The sequence below is a fragment of the Coturnix japonica genome, chromosome 19 (assembly GCF_001577835.2).
Source record: "Coturnix japonica isolate 7356 chromosome 19, Coturnix japonica 2.1, whole genome shotgun sequence".
Taxonomy (NCBI): domain Eukaryota; kingdom Metazoa; phylum Chordata; class Aves; order Galliformes; family Phasianidae; genus Coturnix; species Coturnix japonica.
Genome location: NC_029534.1, coordinates 5089908 through 5102345, shown reverse-complemented (window position 1 = coordinate 5102345; position 12438 = coordinate 5089908). Strand labels below are relative to the sequence as shown.

The 12438-nt window shown below is 59.8% G+C and overlaps 1 protein-coding gene across 5 annotated transcripts in view; it reads right to left on the bottom strand.

Moving 5' to 3' along the window:
* ABR (ABR activator of RhoGEF and GTPase) overlaps positions 1-12438 on the bottom strand; it is a 29908-nt gene that overhangs the window by 5622 nt on the left and 11848 nt on the right. For 2 of the 5 annotated variants that reach the window (XM_015880693.2, XM_015880694.2), the window contains exons 3-16: positions 9952-10056; positions 9424-9609; positions 9174-9281; positions 8709-8769; positions 7256-7308; positions 6907-7047; positions 6587-6708; positions 6318-6483; positions 6070-6192; positions 5906-5981; positions 5655-5759; positions 5220-5294; positions 4991-5088; positions 4756-4887 (exon numbers count right to left, since the gene is read on the bottom strand). In XM_015880693.2, the coding sequence (XP_015736179.1) occupies positions 4756-4887; positions 4991-5088; positions 5220-5294; positions 5655-5759; positions 5906-5981; positions 6070-6192; positions 6318-6483; positions 6587-6708; positions 6907-7047; positions 7256-7308; positions 8709-8769; positions 9174-9281; positions 9424-9609; positions 9952-10056 (1551 nt within the window). Of the gene's footprint in view, positions 1-2316; positions 2687-4755; positions 4888-4990; positions 5089-5219; positions 5295-5654; positions 5760-5905; positions 5982-6069; positions 6193-6317; positions 6484-6586; positions 6709-6906; positions 7048-7255; positions 7309-8708; positions 8770-9173; positions 9282-9423; positions 9610-9951; positions 10057-11665; positions 12161-12438 lie in introns of those variants that run through there. The other 3 variants (XM_015880695.2, XM_032448448.1, XM_015880696.1) reach the window with 3 other exon arrangements.

Here is a 12438-nt window from a genome sequence, read left to right as displayed (position 1 = left end):
AGGAAGAGGAGGCGAAGGAAGGCTGCAGCTACCCTGGACCGCCATGGGGGTCTGAACACAAGGATCATGAGACTTCAGCTGGACTGTGGTCAACCCCAGCCCTGCAGCTCCACATCCCTTATGCCCTCTCCATCACAGTGCCACAGCACGCCTACCACAGACCCTTGCACAGCAACACCACAATTCTGGCCAGGGACCCTTGGATGGATGCAAGGGGCTTTCACCCCTTCCCATGTCTCCTGCGTGGCAACAGAACAGGGGCTGGCTTGTCACTGCAGCCCCAACAGTGATGAGTGAAGCCATTCACTGCCTAGCCAGGTCAGGAGCCGTGGGCCTCCGCATTCTGCAGCACGAGATTAATTGAAAACAACACACACATCTGCCCTGGCCCCATCCCGTGGGTCCCCCTGGCTCTGATGGCCCTGGCAGTGCACATCTGGAAGGGCTTTAGCAGGCTCTGAACAGAGCCATAATAAAAGCCAGGTTGGATGCTGCTAGCACTGCAGACCTTACCATGAGCATGCCACGTTCCTGAGGCCTCCTGCCACACCACAGCCCCCCCTGCTCCCATCACTGACCCAAAATGGAGATGGCTCAGCTGGAGACACAGAGCTGCCCTGCAGCTAGGACTGCTCCCTGTGCACTGTGGGCTCAGGGCTGGCCCCAGTGCTCCCCAAGCCCTGTCCATGTCCCCATAGAGCTCAATGCCTTGGGCAGCCTTGTCCCCCCACACATGGGAGGATGGATGTGAACATCTGCCCATGCAGTGCTGGCAGAACACCCAGCCTCAGCAACCATCACCACCACCTTCTCCTGCACCAAAGGGAGCTGCCTTACTCCAGTGTGACCCAATAATGTCCCCAGGCTGGTAGAGAGGATGGTGCAGGTGACACGCTGCAGTCCCAGATGCCAGGTGCTGTGCACAAACTTTGTGCTGAGCTGGATTCATGCATCGCCCTACAGCCAAGCAAACGGGTCACAGGTGCCTCTGTGGGACAACTCCTTCCTGCCCACAAGGACAGTGCTGTGACACACCTAAGCTGAGGCCAGCACAGAGGCTGTGCTCATTGCTGGTGGCAGGGAGACCCATGAGGTCGCCCCAAGAGCTGAGCTGCTGCCATGCACATCCCTTCTTGTGCCTCATCCATGAGGTCACTCGATGCCTAAAGCCTGGGGTGAAGCCATTCTGAGCACTGCAGTGACTCACCAGCGTGGCGTCACCCTGTGTCACCCTGGGAGTGAGATCCCAGCATAGTTGCTACAGTTGGGGCCATTCCACATCATTTTGGCACCTGAGGGCACCCAGCCTGGCCTCCAGGTGCAGCTCAGTGAGCAGAGGATGCTCTAGATTCCCCATCCAGCTCCTTGCCCACAAAGCTGGCAGTGCCAGAGCTGTGCTATTGGAACACAGCAGCCCCTGTACCAGCCCAAAGCAAAACACAGCCTAAAGCAGCAATTCACAGCCCCATCCTGAACACCAGGACCCTGCACATGAACTCACTACAGCCGAACTCCTTAGCAGGACAGCTCACGGTGACACAGCCCCTGCTTGCCCATCTGCCACGCATCTCGGAGCAGCAGCGGGAAGCACAACCCACTCGGCTTTTGACCCAGCAACAGCCCCCAGCAGCCTCCTGCACAGCCCTTGCTGCCCCTTAATCCCCAGGAGTGGCGGCTGCACAAAATCGAGGTTAATGCTGCTGCGTCACAGCCAGCCCTGCTGCCACCGAGCCCCCCCCCCCCCCCCCCCCCCCCCCCCCCCCCCCCCCCCCCGCTGTTGACAAACTGAACCCACATGTACCAGGGCAGCTCCTGTCCACCACTGCTCTGAGCCAGCATGGCAAGAAAGCCCCTGGTGTCACACAGGACAGCCTGAGATGGTGCTGTCCCCCCTGTACCCCATCAAAGACAGACAGCACTGATGGGGCCGCAACAAAGCTGCAACACAGCAGCAGAGTAAGGGCTAGGGTCAGGGGGGCTGCTAGTCAAGCAGCACCTACCACCCATGGGGGAGCACAGCACACTGGGGTGCTGTCTTCTCCCAGTCACTCATGGGGTGCTGCACCCCAAGCAAATCCCGACAAACACAGCACAAACAGCTCAGCATCCCCCAGGGAAGAAGGGAAAGAAGAAAACAAACACCGAGAAGGCAGCTATTTCTAAAAGCTCCCAAAGCATCCAAACAGAGCATGCAGAGCCCTCTCCCCAAAGCAAGCGGGTAGTGAGGCACCCCCACAGCCACAACCCCCCCTCAACAAAGCCACAGCATGGGAAAGCCATCCGGGTGCCCCTCACCTCCTCCCGGTCCCCCCGCACCTTCTGTCGCAGCAGCTTGCTGCGCACCCGGCCCCAGAGGCGGGCGCCGGTGGTGGGGGGTCGTTTGCCATCAGGCTCCTCTGCACCCGGCTCCAGGTGCTCCCCTCCAGGAGTGGGGCCACTGTCCGGCTGCACCAACACGTCGGTCATCACCACCGCTTCAGCTCCAGGGATGCGAGAGGAGAGGTTGGAGGAGCCGAGGGCAGCCCGGGGAGGGGGTTAGGATAGCACTGGCATTCCCGCTGCTGGGGCACGGAGCTCAGCGGTGGCCGGGGACAGCCCGGCTCGGGCAGCAGCAGGCTGGGCTCATCTTCAGGGTGTGAGCCAGGCTGGCGAGAAGCAGCTCGGCAGCCCCAAAGCCTCCCTCCCACTGCGAGGAAGTGACTCAAAGCAGCCCCCCCGGCGTCCCCCACGCGTTAACTCCCGCCCTGCCGCCCGCTGTGCTGCTCAGGAGGGTTGTGCAGCCCTGACTGACACGGCTGGGGACACAGAACCAGAGCATTCCCAGCCCTATGAGCAGCCAGGCTGGGCCTGGCATGAGGCACAGGGTTACTGCTCTGGGGACTGCCCTGCCAAGCTCTGGGAAACAGGAATCCCCCCGCACCTCCCCATCCCTCCCTGGACTTTGTCACCTCCACTGCTGAGGGAGCAAGGAGGGGACAGAGTGGGGCAGAGTATGGAGATGGGGTGCACTGCCATGGAGCATCACTACGGCTCCTCATGGCACACAGGGACAGAGCAGTGACAGTTCGGGGACTTGCACAGTCCCCTGTCCCCATGAGGCTCAGCACCAGGAAGGATGCAGCCCCCAGGTCTGCATGGAGCATCCTGTGAGTCCATGCAGATCCAGGAGAGCCCCAACACCACTGATCTTCCCCCGTGGAGCCTCTGCCAGCTCTGCAGCAGGGGGGCTAGCCAGGGGGTGATTCCCTGCAAGAACTGCAGGCACTGTGCCCACGACAACACGGCCTCCACTTCCAAAGCTGCACCTTCTCCCCTTGCCCCAGCATACAGCCATACAGCCAAGAACTGGCTGCTCCATCCTGCCCCATGAGCCCTGGCTGACCCCCAGGGCTCTGAACCCTCCTGATACATCCACTGCCCAGCCCTTTGCCAACCTCAGCCCAGCACCTTCATTGCTAACTAGAACCAGCACCATCTCAGGGACCAAATAAGAGCTATCCTGGGCAGCATCTCTGCCTTAGCAGCTCAGAGCAGAATAAGGATGCAACAATGCAGGTACCCACAAACAGCAGTGCCTGCTCCATCCCATTCCCTGTCTGCCACTGTGCTGCTCCTGCTGCAGCCAGCCCTGTCCAGAGCAGAGGGGCTGGATGATGGCTAGACACCCCTGTCCCAGTGTCAGAGACACCACTGCATCCAGCCAGGTCTTCCCTGGGGCAAGCAGGCCTCCTATCTCTCCCTTTCTTCCTCCAGGACTTCTGTATAGCAGAGACAAGCTGTGCTGTCCCCATCCTGATCCCCGCGTCTCTCAGCGTGACTCATGTTTGTTGACATGGGCTATTTCCGAGAGTGCAGCTGGGCTGAGCCCCACGAGGCTCTGTGCCCCTTCCCCGGCCTCTTGTATGCTGCTTGACCCCACATCACCCCCACCCTGTGCCAAGGAGGGCAACAGATGGGCAATTTTGGGTACGAATGAGCCCAGCCAAACCCCATCTCGTACCCATTCTGGTGCCGACCCCACTTGGTGTCTCCATCTCAGCAGTGTTTTCATTCTCCTTCCTCCCTCCCCCGAGACCTGCCCTCAGCTACTTTCCCATGGAGCAGACAGCCACGACAGACACTTAAAAGCACACTCAGGTTGGAGGGTTGTGTCCCCAGAATGACGCTGTCCCCAGCACAGCAGGGAAAGCAGCCAGACCAGTGGTCCTGCCAAGAAACTGGATGGGCATTCCCTGTTGCCCTCCTGCCACTCACCTGGGTGCATCTCAGGGCAACCAAGGCCTCCATCCTCCCTGCCTGGTAACCTCCAATCAGAGGCAGCTCAGCTGTTGCCTTGGAAACACCCGTTGCCATAACAGCAGCTGATGGAGGCGCAGGAGAGGCAGATGGTGGCAGAGGGGGACAGCCATGGCCAGCGGAGTGGGACGGCTGTGCTGGCGTGGGAGATGTGGGGCAACACGCTCAGAGCCCTCCCTGGGGCAAGCAGGCACTGAGCTCACAACCCCATCTTGGGCAGAGCAGCCATATTCCTGCAGCCCCATTCCTGCAGCCCCTGTGCCACACCGGCAAGGGTTGGATGCAACCCTCATGGTGGCCGTGGGCTTTGCCACCTTTCCAGGATCCCTTTGCGCTCTGTGCCTCTGCTGAGGCCATTGCACGCTGGAATCAATGCCCAAAGCCAGATACACACCATCTCCCAGCCCAGCAGACCAGCCCCAGGAGGGTGAAAAGACACCCGAATGCCCCAGCACATACCTGGATCTGCCCCTTGCCCATGATCTTGTCCACAATTTCATTGTTGTCCTTGTTGAGTTTGGTCTTGTCGTAGCACTTCTCATAGCAGAGGATACGCAGGGACTGGGAACCTTCCAGCTCAATCTCAAACTCCTGGGGAGTAAAGATAGCTCAGCACCAGCACCCAAATCAGCTTCAAAGCCTGGGCTGGAAGGTGAGCACGGTCCCTTCCCCACATCCCACAGTCTCATCTCACCTCATTCCACTGTGGCTCTGTCGTGTCCCGAAAAACCCTGGTCTTGGCTTTGCTGACAAAATAGCCGAAGGAATCCACCTCCAGCGTGCAGTACAGATCTGGGGGAGGAGACACTGCTGAGCATCCAGAGATGCGTATTTACTGCCAAACCATGGGGCAGAGCAGGGCCACACGCAAGACTGAGCTCCCTCCCCAGACTCTGCACACAAGGACAGGCACCCGCACTTACTGGCCGATTGCTTGAAGCCCTTGGCAGAGTGGACAATGACGTGCAGGAACCCATAGAGCCCGGGGGACTCATCGTCTGCAAGACAGGGGGATGCATTAGGGTTCTGTTTTTTACCCTTCAAGCACAGCCCCCAGTGTCTCCAGTCCTCTGCAGAGCTGTCCCAGAGGTCTGGGGAAGGCCAAGAATCCCCACCCTGCCCAACAGCATCCCGATACTGAGGGGATGCTCCCACCCCAAAGCCAGTCCCATGTCACAGCTGGGAGTGCTGCGCCTGGGAGCCCAGCTGTGCTCCTGCAGTGCCACCTGCTGGGGACATGTCCCCATGCACAGCCAGGGCCACAGCAGCATGGACCCCAGACCAAACCAGGGACACAGCATGTCCTCCCCATGGACACCCCTGAGCAGAATGGGGCCACCAGCCTGGTTGTCACTCACCATCCTTATTGCTGGTGACTGGGATGTTGTGGACAGTGCGTAACTTGAAGCAGGACCCTGTCAGAACCTGCAGCTCCACCGAGCTCAGCACAAAGGCCTGGAGGTCTGTGAAAGGACAGCAGAGGTGCTTCAGAGAGATACTCTGGCTCCAGGGACTGGATGGCAGTGGCTGCAGTCCCACGGGACCAACCCATCCCAGCACTCTGGGGAAAAGAAGATCCATGGGGTCTTCTCAACAGGCCAAGAATTACCTTTTTTCTGCAGTTTCTGAATGGCCTCCCTCCATTCAGACCTCTCATAGTCAGAGGACAGCAAGAACAAATAGCTCTGGAAGAGAGAAAGCAATGCTGCAGGGCTGTGACTTGTCACTCCTTGGCCAGCACAGCCCTGTCCTCTCACCTGCAGCCCTGCTTACCTTTCCATTGCGGTTGTGGATGCGGAAGGGAATGGCAGGCGAGTTGAGGAGCAGCCAGAACTCATTCTCAAACATTTTCTTCTTGAGGCGCTCAATGGCACGGCTCTGCCCTTTGTTGGCTTTCTGCAGGCAGGGAGAGGGCACAAAGGCTGAGTCGGTCAAGGACAGACAGGCAAGATTATATTGGTGTCCCTTCCCAGGTTGGGGACATCCTTGCACTTTGTAGGCATCCCATGCTCTCCTCTCACCTCCTTCTGCACCTCACTCTTGATGGCTGAGATCTTCATTTTCATGTCCTCCAGCTCATGGTCAGGGATGACGTGCACCTGTGGGCAGTGCTCTGACTCCTCCGGTGAGGGGAACACCAGGTCAGCCAGAGGCACGTACCACTTACAGTCATACTGCTGGTGCTTCCTGCAGCCAAGTTGTGAGCACTGAGATGCTACCCATCCCTACTGGACCCCACTGGAGGGTGAGGCATTCTGCTCATCCCTCACAAACCCAGTGCCCTTCTTACCCCACTGCTGTCTTCTTCAGCTTGGCACAGAGCAACACGTCAGTGAAGAGGAAGACATGCCGCAGCTTCCTCGAGCCCTCTGACAGCTCCACCAAGAAGCCATCCTTGATGAGCTGCCGGGTCTGCAGGGAGCAGGGTGGGTGTCAGAGAGGGAAAATAGCACAGGATGGTAAACACAGACACCCCTGTCCCTCCCCATGTTTCATCCCACAGGTCCACAACCCATGGGTACCATTTTGTCTCCCTGAACGTCAGCAGGGTGCCAGCAAGCAGCAAAGACCAGGGCTCAACCACCCGCTATGCCACCCTGCCTGTCTCACCTCCCCCTTGGGAGTGGTGACTGCTGTCCTCCGGGGATCGATGTCCTCATTGATGCTGGAGAGGAAGTTCTGTGAGATGCGGAGGGCGTCCTGCAGCAGCGGGTAGTCGGGGTGGTCAGATGGGGTGTGTTTGAGGAGGTCCTGGATGTGAGTGAGCATGGAATGAGCAACCCAAGGCCTATCCAGCAGCACCCACACTGGGGTGCCCCCCACAGTGCTTCCCAGGCTGTGGGACCACAACAGCAGGAGGACATGGCCAGTCCAGCCGGGGGACACAACCATCACAAGTCACCTCACCCTATTACACCTCAGTGACCCCATCCCACCCCAGTACTGGTATCACACTCACGTGCAGAACAAGGGTGCTCCGGGTGACACGGTCAATGGGTTTGTACAGCAGCGCTGTGGGAGACACAAGGTGCCAGTTGGCACTGCCTGTGGGAGCTCAGCCCCTCACAGCCAGAATCTTTCTCAGTTTCCCTTTCTGTTCCATGCTGGGTCCCATGCAGCTCCCGCCCCAGCCCTGCTCACCCACCCAATGAGATGCTCTGGGGCTCCCCTCAGCCCTATCATCCCCTTGCAGTGCTAGGTCCCAACACCCCACAGCTGGTTGCTTGCACATCCCTCTAGGCTATTTATACCCAGACTGAGGCATCTGGATTTTCCCGGCCATTTGGATCACTTCCTCAAATTGCAGAGCCCCAGTGGGGAAGCACTGCAACCAGGAGAGGAAGAGGGAAACGTGCTGACCCCACACCACACTGAGTCACAGAGAAGCTCCCAAGGATCCTGGAGAAGGGTGCTGTCTGATAGCCCCAAGTGACAAGGGAAGGACCCCTCTGAGTGTGAGAGGACATGGGGCTGTCCCCCACTGCAGCCACTTCCCCACAGTTCGGTGGCAGCATGGAAAGCTGAAGCTCCTGCAGCACTTGGTGAGAGCCAGGAGGGAGGAGACGCTCAGGATGCTGCCCCGCCTTGTGCAGGGGGAGGACACAGCCTCCTGCTGCCATCGCTACAGGCACACACAAAGCACCTGGGAGCCCAACAGATCTCCAGGAGGGGCTGATCCGGCACATCACCAACCTCCCCCTCCAGCACCATCCCCATCACCGCGGTCCCCAAGGGCTGGATGATGGCAGGCAGAGAGGCATGCAGCCAAGAAGGGCATCACAACCTCGAGATGCTCACAGCATCCAGCGAGCAAAAGGAGAACCCTTCCCCACTGCAACCTTCACGCAGAGCCCCACTGAGCAGCTCTCTCCCCATCTCCACTACCAGCACAAGCCCCATGGGCCAGGTGAGCGCGTGGCCACGCTGCCAGAGCCAAGCGGTTCGACAGAGCCCAGAACAAAGAAGCGCACAACTTCAGGCTGCAGAACACAAAGCCACCACCGTCCTGCAAAGGCGTCGGCCCCACAACAGGTGAAATGCTCCCCCCGCACCACAGCCCCCGCCAGCCCTCACCGTAAGTGCAGTTACAGCAAAGCCGGACAATAACGAGGATTTCCATGGCAGCCCCTTCTCTGTGCAGCCATCCCTGCCTCCCCTCGGCTGCTCAGCCCAGCTGCTGCGCCACAGCATCGGCCTTCAGCACAGCTCCCAGTGCAGGAGGAAGGGGTGGGCAGGGGGTGGGGGGCTGCTGCACGCCTCCAGCATCCTCACGAGGGGCGTCCCCCCCTACTCAGTGCCAGCGCCGCGCATGGGAACGCAAAAGGGCTCCACTGCCGGGAGCTGCTTGGTAATGCACCCGCAGACAAAAGGCTGCAGCCCCCTCCCCACGCCCGCCCCTTCGCATGCCGTACCCTCCATGGTGACGGACGTGTGGCTCTCCTTCGAGTCCTTGGGGCCCTTCACCTTCAGCTCCTAGGGAGGGAAAGGGCAGCAAAGCAGGGCTGGGGCAGGGCATTCCTCAAGGTTGGGAGGCTCTGCACTGAGACTCTCTCCCAGCCCTGTGGGGCCACACCATGAGCAGGGGTGCTACTAGCTAGGGGTGGATCCAGACATTCCCCCAGGTCTCCCTGAAGCAGTATCATAGCACTGGTCCCACTGAGGGGTCCCAAACTGGGGGGCAAAGCCTGCAGGAGATTCAGCACAACACCCATTGAGCACCACCACCCCACATGGCTGAAGGTGGTTCTGTTCTACAGATAGTATCCAAAAGTCCCAGGGCAGGGGGAACCCCTCCACAGGGTGCATGGGAACAAAGCCCCGTTCCCCACTCCATGATACATGCTCTAACCCCACGGCACAACCCCAGCCCCACTCACCTCAGAGATCTTCTGGAACTGGTAGTTGCTCTGGCTGCACTTCTCAGCTGTTTCCAGAGCAATTTTATAGTTATCCACAAAGGCCTTGTACACCCCAAGCTGGCTGGCCTGTGGACAGGGGGACAGTGGGATCAGCCAGGTGCCCACAGTGCCCCCTGCACCCCCAGAGGCCAGGCACAGACATAAACCACCTCAGCCTGTCCCTCAAGCAGAAGGGGATGTGGATGAATTAGCTGAGCAAGGTGCATACCAGCTTCTGGAAGAGGTGACCCATGGTGATGTTGCTGTCCCACTGCTGCACCTTGGGGCACAGGTTGTCATAGAACTCCTTGTGGATTTCGTAGATGTCCTGGATCTTGTAGAAAATGGTTTCAATCTGCTGCAGGGTGAGGACAGGCTGCGATGTAGTGGCTGTGGCCTTCAGCGGCTTCATGGGCTGCCGAAGGAGAAGGGAGAGCGTCTGAGAGTGGGGCCCCAAAGACTCCTCTGGCCCAACAAAGGAGATAGCTCTGGGACAGCCCCAGTCCCCAGCATGAGGGGCAGTCACTGCAGGGTCTGCTCCCTGCTCCTGCACCCTCAGACTTGCCCGTCCCAGCAGCAGTGACCCTCATGTTATGCAACTGCATCTCCACCACAAAAGCCAACGTGACTATGGGAGGAAGCAGGGCTACAGACACTCCTGTGCTGGGCAGGCTTGTAGGGGCTGTCCAGGGAAGAGGGACCCCAACCCCCATCCCTTCTGGTGACCCCCCTGGGGAGGGGGCCCGGCTGTGCTCACCAACAGGAGTGCCTCCAGCTGGTTGATGTAGATCTCCTCGCTGGCCAGGAAGCCAGAGAGCACCAGCTTCCGCATCTCCAGCCCTTTGCCAGCATCTCGCTCGCCCTGTGCAACACAGCAAGGAGCCCAGCTCAGCCAGCAGTCAGCATGGCACAGAGCCCCTCATCCCATCCCCACAAGGACATATCCCTTCCAGCATAGACACACTGCAGCAAGGGCCGGGTACGTGCCTGCAGGACATCATGGCCAGGCTGGAGCCAGCTGGGAAGTTGGGGCGGCACCGACTTTGCTTGGCCCCGAGCCCAGCACTGCAGGCAGCGCTCCAGGGAGGCACAGTGAGGTAAAACCCTCCCAAGGGCAGAGTCCACAGGCGCCCAAAGAAACCAAGCCCTAAGGCTGGCTTTGTGAGCCAGCACCACCCTCTTCCCAGCTGGGGTTTTCTCTGGGAAAGTGCCACCCCCGTGGTTACTGCCAGCCCTTGTGTCGCTGCTTGGTGGCATCAGGGCAGGTCTGGTTCTGAAGACACAGCACCCAGCCAGGCACACCAGAAGCCTCTGCTCTGCTTAGAAGTGATGCACATCCCACCCATGACATCAGGCACAGCAATGACCCTGAATGCCTTTCTTGGGCTTTGGATTGCCTCAAACACACACTGTGCCCAAAATTCCCATCCCAGCACAAAAGCTCACTCTCAGGAGCCAGGCTTTGCCAACCAAAGCAGCACCAGGCAGAGACACAGCCCTGCCTTAACCCAGCTGTTACAACCCAATTTGGAGAGTGAGGATCACAACTACCAGCTTGGTGCTCCAAGCAATTTGGGATGGCTAAACAGGACCATAGTCCCCTCTCTCTGCCAGCCATGGGCACCACACCAAGGGTACAACAACAGCAGCCTCACTTGGGTGCCATAGGCAGCATGAGCAGCTCCCCCACCCCAGATAGAAGCACAGCCAGGAAGCACACAATACTCCTGTCCCACTCCATGTGGGCACCACTCAGTCCTGTCCCATCAGCCAGCTCAGAGCCTAGTGCTCCCTGCCCAGCGGTACCGTTAAGGCCAGGCTGCAGGGAGCTGTGTGGGGGGAGCACAGGGAGCCTGCTTGGTACTGGCAGGCTTGCTGCCACCATTAGTCACGGGCTCTTCCTGCTTCCCCTGAGGCTGGGCCCTGCGTGAAAGCTGAGAAGATAAGGGGGCACATTTGCACCCAAGGCCCGTGATGCCCCTGGGGATGGTTTTAGTGGGACCCCCCACGGCCCCAAGGGGCAGAAAGTCCACCTTCACACAGGGTCCAGCATCCACCCTGTGAAGGAGACCCCAAGGAGAACAGAGATGGAGACAGACCTCCTCCACCTCTGCCATGAAGCAACCATGCTAGGTGGGCTAGAAGGCAAAGGGCTGTAGCTAGGGGTACCAGGACACCTCCCGGGCCAAAGTACCAGGGCTGGGAGCAATTTAGGGAGTTTGCTCATGGCTGTGCAGTGAGTCAGTGGCACAGAGCAGTCCAGTCTCATCCCAAGCATCCCAGCTCTGCCAGCACAGCAGCCCACCCCAGCAGGCACACACAGACACTGGCTGAACTCTTGGCATTCACTTTCTTCCCCACCCCTGCCCTGGGAAATCTCACACCCAAGCCCCTTAGGTCCATGATAGAAGGTGCCCATTTCCATCCCCACCCCATCCAGCACTGAAGCAGGGTGCCCCATGGGTGCCCACCTTCTCATTGGCCGAGAATGGAGACCCGGGGCTGGTGGGGGTTCCTGGCTCAGAGTCATCTTCATCCTCCAGGACTTTATCCAGGTACCCTATGGCTTCCTCTTCCTCCTCCATGGCCTGCTGGGCACCAGGGGGGGCTGCGGGGACCCCACAAGGCTTCAGAAGAAGAGGACTTACGCAGCCAAACCAGCCGGGCCTGACTCAGCCCTGGATGCCGGCCACAGCCTCTGGATGAAAGGAGCCATTATGGGATCCCCGGTGCTCCCGCCTGTCCCAGCTCAGGCCGCCGGCCCCGCTGCGGGGCTCCCCCCAGGCAGCGGCACAGCCACCCACGCGTGACGGCAGCGGGGACGGCGAGGTCACCCGAGCGTGGACGGAGGAGCTGCTGGGCTCTGCCTCGTCCAAAGCTCCCCCCAGATGCTCCAACAGCAGCTCAGGGCCGCTGCCCGCCGTGCCGCTCTGCTCCGCTTGCAGCCAGAGCTGCCGCTCCGCCCTGCGCTCTCGCTACAGGAAATGCACGTCTGGTGTGGAGGTGGGGCCGCTCGCACTATGGTCAAGGCAGCTCAACAAATGCTTCTTCGGAGTTAAAGCGCTGGGGAAGGCACACAGCAAAGGGGAACTCCATGGGGAGGGGTCGCTAACCATCTACACCCCCCCACACCCCGTGCCATCCCCAGCCTCGCCAGGCAGAGCAGCAAGCAACAGAGCAGGCAGAATGGGGGGCTATCAGCCATGGGTATCCCCATGCACGGGGAGAGCTGGACCACGGCATT